The sequence below is a fragment of the Triturus cristatus genome, chromosome 11 (genome assembly GCF_964204655.1).
Source record: "Triturus cristatus chromosome 11, aTriCri1.1, whole genome shotgun sequence".
Lineage (NCBI taxonomy): Eukaryota > Metazoa > Chordata > Amphibia > Caudata > Salamandridae > Triturus > Triturus cristatus.
In genome coordinates this window covers 106,259,028-106,278,724 of record NC_140594.1, presented here as the reverse complement: position 1 = coordinate 106,278,724, position 19,697 = coordinate 106,259,028, and the positions used below count along the sequence as shown (strand labels likewise).

General features: G+C 44.3%; 1 protein-coding gene across 1 annotated transcript in view; it reads left to right on the top strand.

Moving 5' to 3' along the window:
• LOC146783430 (glutathione S-transferase theta-1-like) overlaps positions 1–19,481 on the top strand; it is a 72,602-nt gene extending 53,121 nt beyond the window's left edge. The window contains exon 5 of the mRNA XM_085636465.1: positions 18,565–19,481. Within this exon, the coding sequence (XP_085492591.1) occupies positions 18,565–18,762 (198 nt within the window). The 3' untranslated portion in view covers positions 18,763–19,481. The remainder of the gene's footprint in view (positions 1–18,564) is intronic.
• The last annotated feature ends 216 nt before the right edge of the window (positions 19,482–19,697 follow it).

Below are 19,697 nucleotides of genomic sequence, written 5' to 3'. Positions count from 1 at the left end.
TATTTGTTCTTCATTATTTTTAATTTGTCTTTCTTTCTCTACTTTGAAGGCACATATGTTAGATATTCAGATGTTAAAAAGGTCACATGCATAAATATTATACAATTAAATATTACAATATTTGATATAAAGTATAAAACCTCATGTCACCAGTACAGAAATCAGAAGCTTGGAGCCCTTAAGGCAAGTGTAGAGGTCTTCTGTCGTATTGAGCTCCCCTGGGTGTTTCGAGTCCATTTCTAAAATGTACCTAGTCTCTAGCCTACATAATTTTGTTTCCCTATTTCCTCCTCTTCTGCTAACGGGTACTGAATCAATTAAGAAATATTGTAGATCCTGGCCCCTTGATTTATGGTACTCCTTGAAATGTCTCGCCACAGGGTATGTGTTGTCCTGATTATTTATGGCTCTTGTATGTTGAAGTACACGTTTATGTGCTTGGAGCTTTGTACTTCCCACGTATTGTCGGCCACAGGGACATATTCATACATAAATCACATAGTCAGTTTTACATGTTAGGAGTTTGCTAATTTTGTACTACTTTGCGCAGAACGGAGTCTGATATGTAGTCTTGTTTAATCCCTGTTGGCACATTTTGCAGGTCTTACACTTGAAAAAGCCTTTATGGGTCTTGAGCCAACTGCTGCTCTCAATTACTTCTGAGCTAGTTTTAACACGTTTGTCCCTCATGGAGGGTGCCCTGCTGTGTGTAATTGGCATCTTTTGTGGTAGTATTGTTCCTATAAATGGATCACTGAGTGCCAGTGGCTAATTGTGTGTGATTATACTCCGCAATTCTGTCTTGTTCATTGAACTCCATGATTAATCTGAATTCATCGATTTTTTGACTATTTTGTGTTTCTGTTGCTCTGTCTCGTTTATCCCAAATTAACTCCATTCTATCCAGTGTCCTAGATTTTGATCGTTTTCAGTGAATATCCTCTTTCCAAGAACCTGGCTCTACTGTCCTCTTGGGCCCTTCTGAGAGTTTCATCATTGCTGTTTACTCTCCTCAACCTCAGCATTTCCCCATAGGGGATGCTGTTTACCAGGTGCCTTGGATGGACACTGGTAGCATGTAGGGTCGAGTTGCCCGCTGTTGCCTTACGATAACGTTTTGTTTCAATTTTGCCATTCTGGACATATACCTGAGTGTCTAGAAAATTGACTGTGGTGTCACTGATTGTGACTGTAAAGTGCAAATTTAACATGTTGTTATTTATAGAAATAACAAATTCCAGTGCTTCCTGATGTGTACCCCTCCAGATTACAAACAAATAGTCTATGAAAGGAAGCCACACTTTGATATTATTTTGCATGCAACTACTGTGTTTGGTTGCGAGTACCAGCTCCTCCCACCAACCCATGTGAAGACACGCGTAGCTGGGGGAGAAGCTGGCACCCATGGCTACTCCTCTGATCTGGTGTTAGAGCATGTTATTGAACATGAAAACATTATTCAAGCAGAATTCCACCATTTCAATCAACATCTTACTATGTTGCAATAGTTGTTAAGATCTTTTAGATAGATAACGTTTCAATGCTACTATACTGTCACTAAGGGCCATATGTAGGTAGGGACACATTTACCACTTCATAAATACCAAATTTTACCGATTCGGTATTTATGAAGTGGTAAATGATATGTAGGTAATTGGTCGGTAAATATTACCGATTCGGAATAATTCGGTAATTACATTCGGTAATGAGGCATACCTTCCCATTGATGGGAAGGTATGCCTCATTACCGAATCGGTAAATACCGATTCGGTAATGGGGGGAACACATGCAAGGGTGGCAGGGTGTCACATTGACACCCTGTTGCACCCCTGAAACGGCCATGTGTGCACATGTGGCACACATACATGCCCGAAGGGCATGTATGTCTGCCACATTGCACACTTGTAGGCGCTATAAAATGCATTTCACCATCCATACTTTATTTACCACCAACTATTAGTTGGTGGTAAATACCGACTCCAAACATCACCCACACACTCCCCCTACATCTCATTTCTGTATTCGGAACTTACCGAATCGGTAAAATTACCGAATCGGTAATTTTACCGATTCGGTAAATTCCGAATACAGAAATTGTCCCCCTACATACCAAAAGCCAAAATACCGGTCGGTAACGGTATAATTACCGAAAATCGGCCGTTACCGACCGGTATTTGGCTTCCTACATGAGGCCCTAAGTCTTATGCTTGTATATAGTGATGTAACATCAAGCGCTATTAACAAGTAATCACTTTGCCAGTCAAAATCTTTTTTTAAAGTCACTGGTATCTCTCACATATGATGGTAAAGATTTGACATGTCCTTGTAAAAAATAATCCACATATTGTGGTGTGTGCTCTAATAACCCATTTTACGCTGAGATAATAGGTCTCCCTGGTGGTTTACAAGGGTCTTTATGTATTTTTGGTATAAAATAGATCGAGGGAGTTGTTGCTAATAATTTTTTAGGAATTTATATTCCTGCATACTTATCAGTCCTTGAGCCTTCCATGATAATAGTTTTGTGTAGAAGGACTTATACATAGCTTTTAGATTGGATCCATTACTTTTGTTGGAACGTGTCGGGTCATTCAACTGTGATAGTGCCTCCTTTGTGTATTCATCTTTCGACCAGATCATGAGGTTTCCACCTTTACCAGAATTCCTAATGACTATCCTGTTTTCATTCTCAAATTTTTTTCATAAGTGTGTTGTACTTGAAATCGCGACTTTTCTATTTCTTTTTGGTGTTCGACACTTAACGGTTCGTTTGTTTGATTTGTTCCGTAACTTGCTCACAAAAAATGTCTATCGAACCCCTCAGAGTAATTGAATTGAAGGTAGATTTGAATTTGAATGGGGTTAATGGATTACGCTCCCCGGATAGTTTCTTTTTTGGGATCATGTCTCTGGGCTGTTCAGATACAGTGTCTTGCATTTTTGATCTATGCCCCCCCCCATAATTCCTGCAAGTCACTTAGTAGGGGATATCTGATGTAGATAAATCCATAATGTTTGATTGTGTTTCATTCTCATCTGATCTGGGTATTTCTTGCTTTGATTCTATCTTGAGCAATATATGATATTTTTTTTTGCTTTAATTTTCTTATGCATCGGTAAATATCCATTTTTGTCTTTGAATAATTAAAATTGATTTCTGGGCAAAACGATAGACCCAAAGTCAGTATGTGTTCCTCTGCCTTTGTCAGGTCTATGTTGGCCAGGTTGATAATAGTTTTATTGGGTCCTGTATTGGCATTTATCTTTGTTTCCATATGCCTGTTTGTTTCTTTGGTTTTGTAGTGTTGCCTGCTTGCTTTCCTCCTCTGCCTACGTTTGTAGTTTCTGTTGATTCTCCTCTGGCTTGTTGGTTTCTTGGGCAGAGCGTTTGTCTGCGATCTAAGCATAAAAATTTCAACTCTTCGTCAAGAGAGGGCTTTTGTTGGAGAGTACTATCGCTGGCACTTCTTATTTCTGAATCGGACCCACTATCTGGCACAGAACTTAAATCCGAGTTGGATGCCTGTGTTGTCTGCGGATTACTCTGCGCGGTACTTATTGTTTGCCCATCATTTTTGTTGAATTTTGTTCGTCTAAATGAATCATATTTTTTAGAGAATGTAAAAATGTGTCCCATTTCATAATCAGTTTTATCCCTCAAGAATTTGTTTTTCTTTCTTTAATTTTGTCTTCTTCTTTCTTTAATCTGATCAACATCTCCTTACGCAACTTGGTACTTTCTTCTGTTTGCCCAATACTCTCAATTTCCTCATTGAGTTCATCAATTTGTTCTAATAAAGTCGCTCGATCTGTGTTTGCATATTTATTCAGGATTAACACCAATTTCCTGGATGACTCTAAGTTACATTCAGCCAATTCTTTCATCATAATGGGAATTGGATTTTCGTAACTTGGAGCGATAAGTATTCTTAATCCTCTAGGTATCCTGCCCACATCTATATACCTCTGTAGGGACTTGCACTCCCACCATTTGCTCTGTTCTTGGCGCATGAGCTTTTCCAACAATTTGAATTTCTCCTTCATTGTGCTGTTTATATTATTACTTGCATAGTTTCTTGTTTCTGTTGTAGGGGTCGTCGATGGCAGATCATGAAACATCTCTAGCGCCACTGCTTCGCGGTCCTGCAGTGTGACAGCCAACATGGCAGTAATCTGCTTGGATATATATATATATTCACTGAAAAAACCATAGATTTTAGAGAAAGTTATAGTTAGCTGGACATTTCACTCGTACAAAACCTGTGAAATTCCCCCTGTTCTAGTTAGTTCAGCTAACTATAACTCACGCCCCCGCAATGCACTGCTGATGACGTCACATATTACATCACTCATGACATGGTCAGTGACCTCACTGATGACATCTCATCATACGTTGCAGAGAGGTGTTCAGAGTCCATGCCCCTTTTTACAACACTCTGCAACGCAGCTCTGTGGCGTTTACTGGAGGTACCTGGTGGGCTAGTTGGCCCCCAGAGACCCTCAGGATTGAAGAGGAATTAATTCCCCAACTTAAAACGTGCCACAGAGCATGTTTGCACACATGTCACCTCAGGCCCCGCCCCCTCCCTTCACCACTGTGCAAACGCGCCCGTGGCTCGTTTTAAGTTGGGGGATTAACTCTCCTTGAATCCTGAGGGTCCCTGGGGTGCAATTAGCCCACCAGGTAAGTACATTAAGCACCACAGAGCTGCCTTTCAGAGAGGTGTAAAAAGGGGCGTGACCTCTGAACACCTCTCTGCAACGCAGCTCCATGGCGCATACTGGAGGTTCATGGTGGGCTAGTTGACCCCCAGGGACCCCCAGTATTCAAGGTGAATTAGTTACCCATCTGCAAACGGGCCAGGGGGGCGCGTTTGCAGAGTGCTGCAGGGAGGGGGTGGGGCCTCCGGCGCGATGCCGGTCTTTATTTTTGTATTTATTTTTTTAAGAACGGGGTCTGTGTAGCCCCCTTCCTTTCCTATTTTATTGGCCCTGGGGACCCCATCCCCCAGGGCCTGACTACTATTTATTTATTTTATTTAAATTGGGAGGGGGCCCCATCCCCCGGGGCATGGCCATTTTTTTTTCTTCAAATTAATAGGAGGGGGCTGCATTACCCCCCTCCTTAGGACATTTATGGCCCCGGGAACCCCATCCCCCTGGGCCGGCCTTTGTATTTATTTATTTCACATTTTTGAGGAGGGGGGCTGCGTGGCCCTCCTCCCGGGCCCCTTCTAGCCCTGGGGACCCCATCCCCCGGGGCTGGCCACCTCCATTGGGGACCGTGGAGGGGTCCCCAATCCCCCCACGTCACTTTACACCTATGCACCCGGCTTCCCTGGTGTAGGTATCCCAGTTCCCGGGGTATACACAGATGGGGTGACTCTCTCTAACCTTCCATCTTCTGCAGGGTTACTTCAGGGTCCTCTGGCAAGGGTCCATCTTAAAATCTGCAACCGCGACTTACCCGATGACGTATTGAGCATGCGATCGTGTTCCCACTCTGCACCTAGCCTCCCTGGGGTTCCTGAGTGCTTACCTTGGGTGGTTTTTTGGGTCCCCAACTCTTCTATGTCTTCTGGGTCCAGACTCGACTTGGGTGGTGGTTCGCATTCCACTTTATTAGTATATGCTTTGGTCTCCCCCTGGAGACCACTGTGTATTTGTGCTACTTACGTCTTCTTTTACTGAAGTATTGTGTGTATTGTAATTAATTATTTCTACGGGTAGGAAATATTGCAATGTGTTAGTGAGTGTTTGTAATAAATACATATTTTTATAACTACACTGTGTGGTTCTGTTTCACTTAACCAACACTATATGATTAGTACTGGTAAAACAAGCCGCTTTACACTCCTTCTGGACTAAGCCTGAAGGTTGCACTATACAGCTACCACTTAGAGTGCTATATGGTTGTCCAAGACCACTAAAATCACCATAAGGGTTGTCTGGATTACTGCAAGGGTCTTCACTTACATAAGTGTGCACCACATACTAAGCCAGCCTCTTGTAAATATTTTACCAAAAGAAGCCCAACTTACAGTCGACATCCAAAGTTGCAAAAAGAGGCTATAACAATACATGCAACAGAGCAGAGCCAAAACTAATACAACTGTGGCATTAAGAGGAGGTGGGAGGGTGGAAAGCTATATTAAAATGTAAGCAGCTATGGCGCCGAAGTTGAACAGAGGCAAACAGTAACAGCGCAGGAAACCAAGAAAACAAATAGCCCCCGAAAGATCAGATAAAGAACCAAAGCATAATGATACAGTCACTGCTCCATTGCAGGAACGGAAGAGAAAAAGGAGGGACAAAGAGGCAGGAATGACCGCTAGCAAACCAGGTTTATTTAATGAACACTGGCATAGACAAATAAAAAGCAATGGCAAGAAATGGGTGGAGTTGCACTCCACAAACCATATACAACAGGTCGCTAAGGGACCACACAAGCACTGTCTAGGCTAGACCTAAATATTAACAGCATCCTGCTTTGGCATGCTCAGAAGAACGCTATGCAAAATCTTAGACCTCCTACCCACACAATCTAGGAGAATAGTGGTCCAAGCACTGATTCTTTCCTGCTTGGATTATTGGAAGTGCCTATATATGGGGTCCCCCGAATACATTCTTAAGAGACTCCAGTTAGTACAAAATGCAGCAGCAGGACTATCGTCAAGCTACCCAAACACACCTCAGCAAAAAGCGCATTAGTTTCCCGTGGAGGAGAGGATAACGTTGAATACACTTTATCTGGCTCATAGGGCAATCAACCATAAAGGATCCTCTTTGAGAACTTCCCTTCTGGTACCTTACACCCCTAGCAGGAACTTCAGATCCTCCAATGCACGACTACTAAATGTTCACAAAATTCAAAGGAGCAGATGGGGAGGTAGATCCTTTTCGCATTTGACCCCTAAGCAATGGAAAGCAATGTTCTCTGTGCTCAGAACTGAATTGAAAGAGACATCTTTCAGAAAAATGCTTAAAACATGAATATACCCCTACTAGCCCTTGATGCTTACTGCCTCAGAACCCGCTAGTGTACGCTATGACTCACTTAGCACTGGGAAGCCTTCGGGTAGCTCCTCGCTTTATAAATCAGCATAGCGTATGCCTACTGTAGTTGTAGAAGCGTGCATGTTTACCCCAACTGTAGCACCTGCGTGCATCATTACTGCGATCAGTGGATGCATACCCTGGCCGTGGTGTAGCTGTTTGCTCGTGAAGATATGGGACTAGGAGCACCTACTTTGACTCTTCTACTAGCAGTGTGTCTTTCTCTACCTGCACAGTGCATATGCCATTTCGGTATTACTAGTTGCATGCAGGCATGGCTGCAGTGTGCGAGTAATTTAATTTTCATGTCTGTTTCCTCATAGCCCTGGACAGTTTGTGAGCTGTGGTTCCATTCTTCAGAGACAGCTTGAAATCAATTGTTTTCCTGCAGACAGGGTGGACTTTCCTCTGGTGAGGCACATTTTTATTCAGCCTCGCTGTATCTGGGCAAGATCTGTTTAGAAGGTAGTAACTTTTCTGAACTTCTCATTCGCTTTTTTCTTTAGAGGCAGGAATTGTGATGTTATGGCTGGGTTTCCCCAGCATGCATTGGCAGAGCTTGATCACAAAGCTGCAGCAAAGATTAGCTAGCGGTGTATCCCCATCTTACATTTCAGTAATTCATCTCGGTGGCAGTGACTCAACTCCCTGGGCCGCTGCGCGCTAATTAAGGCAATGAAGTCTACCATAGGTGAAATCAGCAAAATCATGGGGCACTGTGCGTTATGGTGGTCTGAGATAATCCTGTGCAGAGTATGGCATGGAGACCGCTCTGGGGATGCCAATGAACAGTCACAAGGAAGGGTAAATAGGACCATGTGCAAGTTCACAGAGCAGAGGAGCTTTTCTTCCTTAAGGCATGGCCTCATTAATGAATGCAACGTGTGGTACTTCAGTAAGGACGGAGTACACCTGTCTGAGGTTGGTATGGACTTGTCCCTCTTGGACCTATAAGAAGCACACGAAACTGTAGATTGCAGGTGAGTATGGAGTCTGCCATGGTGGGGGATCCCTGTATGTGATGTCGGCCACATCCGAGGCATTGGTGGAGTTACAGGATGATCTGGAGGCAGTTGGGTACATAAGGGTACCATGTCAGGGAGCACAACAGGGTTGCTCAATGCCAAACTCTGGGAGTCTTTACCGCAAGACCCTGGGATGCAAGCAAAGCCACCCCATTAGTACCTCAGGCGGTTGCAAGCCTGGGCAACCGAGGGCTTGTCTGGTGATGACACTCTGCCCTTTAAAAGGCATGAGTTCTACTCCTGGACTAGTGGTCCACAGTTTAAGCAGGGAAAACTCCCCAGATGGAATTGTGGCAGTGAATGGGGGTGGCACACAGTGCCATTTGGCTCAGGTGGGTGGGAAGCATAGGTTGCTTATTGCTGCCTTCCCTTGGATCACCCGTAAGTTTACCCACCATGTTGGCATATTTCATTTCTGAAATAAAGCTGCAGCAAACTGTTTTTCCACCAAACCATGTGTTGTCTGGTTTATCTCATTCCTTGTGTGCCAAGTAGTCATTTACCAATGTTAGGGAGGTTTGCCTATATCGGAACTATGGCCAGGATCTGTCTGGAACAGAGGAACTTTTCCTGGCTTCTCATTCCCTTAAGAGGTGGGAGCACTCCTGAAGGAACTTGTAAGAACAAGTGGTGGGATCCGGACAGGCCACACCACCCAGCGTGTTTACCAGACTTGGTCCAAAATAGGGCAGTCACACCTTATGTGAAGTCCTGTTTGACAGCCCATGGATGTAGTTTTAGTTTTTTCCTGACCTGTCTGATAGATGTACCCGTGTGTTGGCTACTCTGTTTATCAGTAAGTGTAGGACCACTGGATGGCATGAGATTGCTCTTTGGCTTATAAGTTCTAAGAATTTGAGAAATGCAAACATTTCAAACGTAATGATAGACGGTAATACTCTGAGGAAGAAATGGTCATGTTCTGCACTTCAAAGACTTCACTGTGTTGGAAAATAGCTCTTCCTTCATGCAGTGGATGTCTAATGTGCAGTGGTGGCTGGTGACCATTAAAAGGGGTGGGTGTAATCCTTGTTTCAAAATCCAGTGAGCTTCTTCTTGAAGGGTTCTCTCACACTTTCTTGCACTTAGGGCTTAATTTTTAAAGATTTGGCATTGGGTAGCACCGCAAGTCTTTTCGCTGCACTGCCCTATGCCAAATCCAAAGGGCAGGAATGCACCGTATCTACGAGATACAGCGCATTCCTGTCCTTTCAGCCAGTGCCGGCGCACAATTTGGTTCCTAGCACCAACACAGCACCCTTTTTCTGCTTGGTTGGCAGCATTATTTTTGTGCAGGAAGGGACACCTTTCTGCACAAAAAACAATCCATGGAGGCATTGTCCTTGTTCTATGTGTGCTGCATAATGCATCACACATGGAAATTAAAACATTTCTCGTTACGCCTGCTCTGGAGAGGTGTAAGGTTTTTGTGTTGTCCCAGGTTTACATGACTTTGTAAATCTGGGGCAGCGTCAAAATCCATGGAACTCCTCCTTGATAGAGTATGGCATGCAGTGCTTTGCGCTGCTTTGTCCTACTTCATATCTGAGGCCATGCAAACCCACACTGGGTGGCTTTGCGTTGGCTCATAGATGTGATTGAGAGGCCTGCACCACCGGCGTGTCTAAAAAAGTGATGCGCCGGCGGTATTGGCCTCTTGTAAATAACCCCCTAAGTTTACTGTCTCACTTCGACTCACTCTTTCACTAATTCACAAAGTATCACTCATTCTACTGTGACCCACTCTGTCTCACGCAGTCTCACTCATTCTGAATTACTCCGTCTTACTGTGCCTCACACACAGTAACACTCAGTTACACTCACTGTCATTCTCCCTCCCTCACTCATATTCATTTCCACACATACTCATCCTTACTGTCACTCATCCTTACTGTCACTCATCCATACTGTCACTCATTCTCACTCACTCTTACTCCTTCACTGACTCTCTCTTACTTTAACTCACACACATAGTCACACAGACATGCCGACAGTGCTGGAATAGCACAGGCACCTTTATGCATCTGTCAGCAATCAAACCATGCCACTAACTGCCTCAGTTTGTTGCTGGACCTGAAGCAGATCTGCATTTCATTTTAATTGTACCAAGAGTGAATAATTATTCACTCTTGATACAGTTAAGATGGATTGCAAAACCAGTAGGGTGTAGTGTAGCTGTGGAACCCATAATGGAGTGACACCACAATACATCCACTCAGTTCTCCATACTTTCACTTATCCACCCCCTTTCATGCATCCATTTATCCATCCTTTCAGTTATCCATCCACCCTTTATATCGATCATCCTTTTGATTCATTCATCCATCCATCACCCTCCCTTTGGCTCATCCATCTATCCACCCTTTCATTCAGCCTTCCATCCTTACACCATCCATCCACCTTTTGTCCTATCCACTTATACATTCCTCCATTTACTTTTTCACTCATCCATCCCGCCTTTCACTCACTCATCCATCTATCCATCAATTCACCCTCTCATTCAACCATCCTTTAATCCAGACATATATCTACCTTGCCCTTCCCTCATCCATCCATTGTTTACTCATCCATCTTTACATACATCCTTTTACTCCTACATAATTTCGCTCATCCATGCATATTTTCACTCCATCCATCTGTTCATCCACCCTTTTACACTTCCACTCATCCATCCTTTCACCCATTCTTTCATCGATCTATCTTTTCTCTCCCAATCTATTGATCCATCCTTTCTCTCCTCATCCATCAATACATCCTTTTCCTCCTCCAGCCATTCACCCTTTCGCGAACCATCCATACACCCTCTCTCCCTTTCACCCTTCCATTCTTACAGCCATCCTTTCACTCATTCATCCATCTACCATTCCATTCTTACAGCCATCCTTTCACTCATTCACCCTCCCAAGTTCATTATGAGCCTTTGTCTGCCCAGCTGCAGGCAGAAGAGGCCCATCAAGAGCCCCATTCCCTCTGTAGCTGCTAAAGCAGGGAGGAGGGTGGGGTGGAAGTGGGCGGGGGTGAGGAGGTGACGATGACCCTGAGACACACTTGCCTCTTAGTCCACTAGTGCAGTTATCAGCAGCTGGTGATCAGGGGTACACTGTTTGCTCAGCTCCATAATGCTTTTTTTCAAAATGAAACCAAATGCTGTACTAAACACGTGTTACTGTCGGGAGAGCAGCCCCCTGCACCCCACCTACAGTCTGACCCTCTGTGATCAACAAATTGTTGCCACCCACTCCGTCCTTGTCCTCATCGGCCTGCCCCACCCACTAATGTGTAACTCCTCCTAGGGCAACTGAACATGCGCCCCAAAAGAATCCATAGCATTGTAATTCAGCACTCCCTTTGCAGCAGGACATCTGCAAAGTTCACTAGAGTTCACCCAGGAGATTCAGCACACTGCCTCAGAGCAGTAATTTATTTTCAGCCGCTCTGTTTATTTTCCCTGTTCTTGCTTCTCCGAGGTTGGCAGGGCAACGCCCCTTTTGCCCTTGAACATCGGTCGCTCCTGGTCAGCAATCAAGCAATGTCACTAGCTGCCTCATTTTGTTGCTGGACCCGAGTGGGTCTGCACTTTATTTTTACTGTACCAATAGTGAATAATTATCTCTTGATGCAGTAAAAATGGACCACACAACAAGGAGGGTGTAGTGTAGCTGTGGAGCCCATAAAGGAGAGCCCCCACTGGTCCAGGGACATCCATCCATTAAACTAATCCATCCACTCTATCCTCCATCCTTTCACTTATCCACCCGTTTCATCTATCCTTTCAATCATCTTTCAATCTTTTCGCTTATCCATCCACCCTTTCGCTCCAACTGTCATCCTTTTACTATATCCATCCGCGCCCCATCCATCCATCCACTCATCCATCCATCCCATCCCTCATCCATCTAGCCACCCTTTCACTCAGCCATCCATCCGCGTCCCATCCATCCATCCATCCACTCATACATCCCTCCATTTACCCTTTCACTCTGCCATCCATGCTTTCACTCATCCATCTATCTATTCATCCATCAATTCCCCTTTTCACTCATCCATCCTTTCATCCGGACATCATGTACCCTGCCTTTCCCTCATCCATCCTTGTTTTTACTCATCCACCTTTACATACGTCCTTTCGCTCATCCATCCATATTTTCATTCATCTACCCTTTTACACCTCCACTTATCCATCCTTTCACTCCTCCATCCACCCTTTCACCTATCCATCCATCCACCCACCCTCCCTTTCACTCCTCTTTCATCCTTCGATCCATCCTTTCACTCACTCACCCTCCAAAGTTCATTGTGAGCCTTTGTCTGCCAAGCTGCAGACAGAACAGGCCCATCAAGACCTCCACTCCCTTTGTGCCTGCTAAAGCAGGGAGGGGGGGGGGTGAGGTGGGGGTGGGGGTGATGCAGAAGCTTATCTGCACACTTACCTGTTAGTCCACTAGAGCAGTTGGTGTCCACAGTTGGTTTCTTCCTTCTCTTGGGCCTCAACGGTTGAGATAAGGAGCTCTCGGTGTGCTCAGCTCCATGATGTGTTTTTCAATTAAATCAAATGCAGTACTAAACACGTTACTGCCAGGAGAGCAGCCCCCTGCACTCCACCTAATGCCTGCCCCTCTGTGATAATCAACCCCACCCATTCCATCCTTGTCCTCATCGGCCTGCCCCACCCCCAGCCTTGAAGTGCATCGAGTTTTGTGACTCCTCCCAGGGGCCACTGTTCATGCGCCCCCAAAGCAACCGGATCCATGGCTTTCTAATTCAGCACTCTCCCTCTCGTGTGATGTCATTGTTGTAGCTTGTGCCTGCAAGTCGAAGAAAACCTCACCTGGCTGGTGCTTGTGCAGTAGGACATTTGCAAAGTTCACTAGAGTTCACCCAGGAGAATCAGCACACCGCTGATTCAGCTGCTCTGTGTTTAACTTCCCTGTTCTTGCCTCTTCCCCGGAGGGTGGTAGGGCAATGCCCCTTTTGCCCATGAAGAACAGTCGCCCCTGCTGTGTGTGACACCGTGGTTGGTACACTCCGTTTGCAGTAGAATCTTATTTAAGCAGCACTTATTGATGGAGGCAATCCTTGTATTGTTTGGATTTTGGCACCTGTTTTGCAACAACAAACTACACTCATTCTCTAGTGGGAACATGATATAGGGGTTGGTTGATTCAAACCAGCAGGTTACCTGTTCATGGAGGTAAGAGGATAGGTAAGATTAAATGTAATGAGGTCACCAGATCCAAAAGAATGGAGGGTTTAAGCGTTTGAACAACTCTATCCGGGTGTAGTGCACACCCTCATCTCTGTTACTGGCCAGGCACAGGTGTGAACGTGGGCAGATCTGTGTGAAAACACAGAGCGAGGGCTCCGCATTAGAGGCACCTTTTGTTACATGAAAAGACACAAATGGGCAATGGAGACCAGCTTGCAGAAGCAAGTCGATGGGCCGCTCTCATTTTTAAAGTACTTATTTGTTAAACAGTTAAGTCTTTATCCATACTTATTTCTGTTAACTGTATCGATACTTATCTACATTTATTTTTCATGTAAGAAAAGAAGCTAAAACTAGTATTTTATCATGTTTATTTAAGACGAAAACGTACCCTTGCATTCAGTTTAATTAAGATGCTCGGAGACCTGATGGCTCTCATGCAAACTTCCCGCATTCTAAAAATACGTGCCTCGCCTTTACAGAGAACATGCATATTCATTTCCACAACATAGGATATTCATCGGACGTTCTGTCTCTTTGAGCCCCCAAGTCTATACATGACTCATCAAAAATGATTTGTTATCTTTGCTGTGGTTTGGTTGGGACAAACATGTTCTCTCTTAAGCACTCAGCTTGTCTTGGAATTCACTTCACCCCCACCTGTAGCCCCATCCCATTGAACCTTCCTTTACTCTCTGAAAACTGCACTTCTCGTCGACACCCCCTGCTGAGGAATAATCGTGGAGGAACTAGATTGTATTTTTCATTTTCTGTGTATACAGAAAACAAGAAATCAGTTTTTCTGTCTATATGTGCACAAAAAAATGGGGAAACTAGATGCAGCGTCTAGACCAGACCACAATTCCAGATGTGGACATTCCACTGGGGGTGGACACAGAATCAGCTCAGAATTCCCCATAGTTGTTATGTGAAAAAAACAGTAAAGTTGTCTTCTTTGTTAGCCCATGGAAAGGAGATGCTGAAGAAGACCCCGAGGTTCAAACAAGGACCAGTACTCAGTAGAAAAGTAACTAACGGTCCATTTGGGACCAGTTGCTGCTTCCTACCACCAGCAAGCAAGCGATATTCTCCAAACAGAGACGGCACAAGAGACCGCACACAGTCATGAGACGGAAGAAGGGGCATATGTTACCTCCTGGGGAAATCCACTGGCAACATCTGTACAACAGGAGGGGCTTGTTTCACCAGGGCTCTTGGGATAAAAGAAAAGTAAAAACCAAATAGAATTCAAGTTATGGAAATTATAGTTAAGAAAACAAGATGGATGAGAAGGGAGACACAAACAAGAGTGAGAAAAAAGTGATGGCCATAACTATCCGAAGTGCTCAAAAACTTGAGGGAATGTATGAAAAAAAACCTTGCAAAACTGTTGCAGAATCTGAAGTACTTTATCAAAAGTGTCCACTTCATTAAGAACCAGTATGAAAAACGTAGATAACTATATGGAGACATAAAGGCCTTGTGAAAATCTAAAATAGTATTTTGGCCACTTTGTGTTGCTGCACCTAATTGTAATGGTCCTTATGTTTCACTATGTGTGTATGCTATGAAACCGGCCTCACAAGGTAGTCCTTTGGCTACTCTGGTTCAAAAGTTCCTTTACACGGGTTCTTGGTTATCAAGGTTAGCAGAGGGTAAGGCCCCCGGGTAGGTCCTTGGCCCACTGAAGACTGGCTCAGGTGACCTTAGCTTTCTTTTACTGTAAATGCACCCAATGTGCTTGACAGGCACCTTTATCAGGGTGAAATTAGGCTTTTACGTGGCCATGTGTCTTTGAAAAGCCAGTTAGCACTGCTGAATTCCAAATTCTGCCACAGTGGGATTGAAGGTTAGAGGTTGACCGATGCTTTCTATAAACACAGTGAGCAGAATTAAAATTTAACATCAAGGATTCCTGGGGTTAACCTTTCCAAATTCCATAAATGCGGTTCCCAAAAGGCCTGGCCGCAAGCAGCATAACATCAGTAAGCAACCATAAGCATTACCAATGAGTTTCCATTTACTTGAGTCATTACAAACACAGGAGCTTGGATATAATAAGTTAAGGGAAAAGGTTATGGGTTATGCTAATTCTTTTTTAAAAACATTTCCCATCCGTTTTTAGGTCTCGCCTGACCCAGCGCGCGCGCTGGTCTGGCGAGACTTGAGAGGGCTCCAAAAAGTGCTACCAGGCCAGCCTAGAGCTACAGTGCATGTGCGCGGGCGCGCGCGCCGCGCTTTACCGCGATTACTTTCATTTTCACGGCCGCTTTGATGTTTGATTGTGATCACGATCACTTTAACTTTCGCGGCCGCTTTTTATAGCCAATAGGTCTCGCTTTTGGGACCTTATAAGTATTTAGTTATGTAACTGTTGCATGGCTAAACACTTATAAGGTCCCAAAGGCGCGAGACCTATTGGCTATGCCAATGCTTGTTATTCTTTTAATTTGGATTGCTGTACTTCTGAGGCAGCTTAGGCAAGTGAACAAATAGAACCTGAAAGAAATGCATCAATTCATGTCCTTTTGAACAAGGGAACAAGCTTCACAACGGACCATTCAAATTCAGCCATTCTCCCCGATGGGCTCAGGGAACAATAATACTGCCTCTGTCCACTCCTTTGTTGCCGAGTAGATCCATGACAATTTCCATATGAATGACTCTTGTCTGCTGCAGGTATGCAGTCAGCAAACTGTCGATCCTTGCCACATTCTCCATTAAAAGAGTACTTGGGTCATGCTCCAAAGGCGGGACAAACACAAGAAACGAGTGAATGCTGCACTTGACAACTTTTTAAAAGCAAGCCAATGATTTTGACAACTAATGGTAAACAATGAGTGGTCTCTAAGACCCCCTGAGACTATTAGTAAACAAAATATCTTGCGCAAGACCTAAAAAATCTAGTGAACATGTCAGGGGATTTCTGGTCCGAGTATTAGTAGCTACATCAAATACCTTTAGTCTTATCGATCTTAATATCTGTGAACTGAATAATTCTCAGTGCCTCTCTACCTCGTATCTGGCAGTTCCTGTACGAATGGAGTACAACTTTGGCACTCACACAGTGCAAACTTCTCTTCAATAGATCACAGTTAGTGCTTGCTGAAGATTTAGCTCTCGCTAAAGATTTATCTCTACCTGCTTAGTTAGGCAAATTTAAAGAATTCAGTTCTTTGTGAAAAAGTGCAAAGGTTACTGAGTTTCTGAAGAGCAGTCTAGTTCAATTTCACGTATCCGCAGCAATGTGATGGGACGTGGCCGCAGTGTGATTTTCCGCTGTCATCTCAGTTGTGTTTGGGAAACACAATGGGAGCCTGTGGGCCGTGTCGTCTGAGTCGCCTCATCCCGGAAGCTGCACCCTGGGACTTCTGAGACCGGTGAACAGAGGAGTGGTGGCGCCAAGAACATGGCTCTGGCTACACTCCGCTCTGCATGACAATGAGAAAACTCTCCCTGCAGTTTGGAGACTGGACTGAACTTTCTCAACTGGTTGCTGAGTATCTCCAAGGGCTTGAAGTAGAGCTTGCCTCCTATTCTAAAGTCTCAAGGACCGCAAAGACCTAACCAACCTCATTACCACCTCTGGAACCGTGGTTTCAGTTGCCACAGAGGGGGGGAAAGCAACCGACTCTGCCGCTGGCTCAGTGTCCTGAAGGCACCGCAGAGGGCCCAGCCGCATCTCGCACTGCATTCTTGGTCTCACCGACAACCGCTGTCTGCTGATTTCGACACCTGTGACCACACCGTGACTTGGATGCACCGCTTGCAAGTCTCACAACCCACCACCCCGTCCACCACCGCTTTCTGGACCGACCGAAGCCAATCGCCTGCACCGTGATCCGCAACGAGCACCACCTTCCCTCCGCATTGCAGCCACTGCATGACAGTAACCGAGCCGCTACCTGCACCCCACCTTGAGGGCACCGCATGCCACACCGCTATGCTTCACATCGCAACCACGATGGTTACCACGACCGGCCTGCACTAAAGTGATTGGGCGCAACGAAAGGTACTGTTTACGAGTCTGCTGACACCACGACCGACGCAGTCAGAAGGGACTGTTGGATTCTGTTATCAGCACCGCGATAGCACCGGACGGAGCTACCACCTTCAAGGAACTGCATTTTTTTATAGTTATTCTTGCAAAGTGCATATTTGTAAGTACTGTTTGTCGGATTTTTATTGTTTTGGTCTTGTTTTGAATACATAAAGTATTGGATATTTTTCTAAATTTGTGTGGTGTCCTTTTGTAGTGTGGTGTCCTTTTGTAGTGTTTTCAATGTGTTACTGTTGGTTATGTGCAAATGCTTTACACACTGCCTCTGTGATAAACCAGACTGCTCGTGCCAAGCTACCAAGGGGGCAAGCAGGCGTTATATCAGTAGTGTATTCCCCTTATCCTGACTAGGAAGAAGGGTCCCTACTTGGACAAAGGTGCAAACCTTTACCAAGTCTAAATCCCCATTCCTAAAAAGGCTCTCATTCTGATCTGATTGCTGCTGGTCTCCAGAGCCGCCAATTTTTTTATGGCTCAATAGGTAGCTGCCACTCGTGCAGTATCCTGTGGCTCACAGGAAGATACCACTTCCATATTTGTTCTCTCTGTGGTAGTGCTTCAAAGTCCTGGCCTAATTTGTTGCATGCATGGCAGAGAAGTTGACATTATTCTGGATATTATTTCGGCATCCGCTGCTGTTTTATTGTAGACTGGACATATTTGCTCCAAAATAATTTATTTATTTTTTGCCAGATCTGAAAAACTGCTGGATATGAATGCGTAAACGTGATGAATTTTTGCAATTTATGATCTATCCTTATAAAGTTTTCTTTCTAAAGTGTGTAAGGTTTCTTGAAACAGTTAATCAACTACAATTTTCAGTTGATTAAAAAATTACTGCATTGGAATCCTAGCAAATAAAGGTGGTGGAGTTGAGATAGTTCTAATGGCTAGCATGGTGTTGTTCCCCAGATCCAAACTGCTATATCTTATCAGCAGTGGGGGTAATACAATACTGTCATGGCTATTTTAGTAATAATTATTACAACTCACCATTACATAGAGTGCACACAGCAACCTGTTGTCCTTGGGTGGTTAAATAATCAATATTATTGTTATCCCAAAGGTACTCATTTTATCAACCTAAATGAATGAGAACCTGAGTTAAATCCATCCAATTGCAAACTGGCATCCTTCAGCATATGCTTGTAATTTGGCAACATTGAGTTAACCTGAAGGTCGTAACCAGAATTCCTGTCCACTTGTTTTTAATGCAGGTTATTGGAGCTGGTGTTGACATCTTTAAAGACCGCCCGAAGCTGGATGCCTGGCGTGAGCGGGTTGAAGCAGCCCTGGGCTCAGACCTCTTCCAGGAGGCACATAAGAAAATTCTGGGCTTTAGGACTCTGAAGAAGGAACCCCTGAGCCCCCAAATGGCTGAAGCTATGAAGGCCGTACTCCTCCGCTTTAAGTAAAGAACTGTTGTTTATAAAGAAATCGACCACGTCAGCGCAGCATGGCCAGAGGAGGCTGGCAATACTGATGGAGGCCAAAACCTCACTTGAGCCCATTGAAGCATTGCAGAAATTCACAAAAGAGTATAGACTTGCACAACACACTCTCTCTTTGTTATGCATTCAGAAAACAAAAAATATATGCACACCACTTGATCAAATGCCTGGCATCCTTGACAACACACATTAAGGAGGCCTTTGATTGTAGAGTTCTGCATAGGACAGACTAGCTTTCTGGTCCAGGTAGAGTTAACACCCACTGGCCTTATCTTCTCCAAGCTGGTCCTTCTCACAAGGTACGAAGATGTTTTAGAGAATGGTATCTCCTCCCGTCCCAGACCCTAATTCTAGTGGTTGTGGGTGAGCATCCTCTCTGATGCTTTTAGACACAACTAGGTTCCAATCCTGGACTCAATCCTGAGCTTTCCTTTTTTCAAACCTCTTTAATTCTATACTTATGGTTCAAGTGGTTTAGTTGCGTTCAGCACACACCACAGTTCCAAGGATTGCTTAATTAACATGGGGTAGGTCCAAGAAGAGAAACATGAGCACAAGTAGCTGCTACAAATACTTGTTGCTTTCTCCACTGTGCCATTGTTTGACCAACTACAATCTCATGAGCAAGGCTCCCAGTTTACCATTTCTACTGATTTTTACAGATAAATACAGTCGGAAAACCATTTATTTTCCTGTCTCTGTTTATTTTTAAATGTGGATAAAAATGTAAATTGGATTATTTTTTGTCTGTGCAGATTGACAGATAAGGGGTTAAAAAAGAAAGGAATTTTAGTAAAGAGGCTTGAACAACAGTAGATATGTAAAACTTTGATACTAAAATGTTCATGTTTTCGTGTAGGTGCATTGATTTATCAACTGTGGGTGGTTTTTCAAAAAAA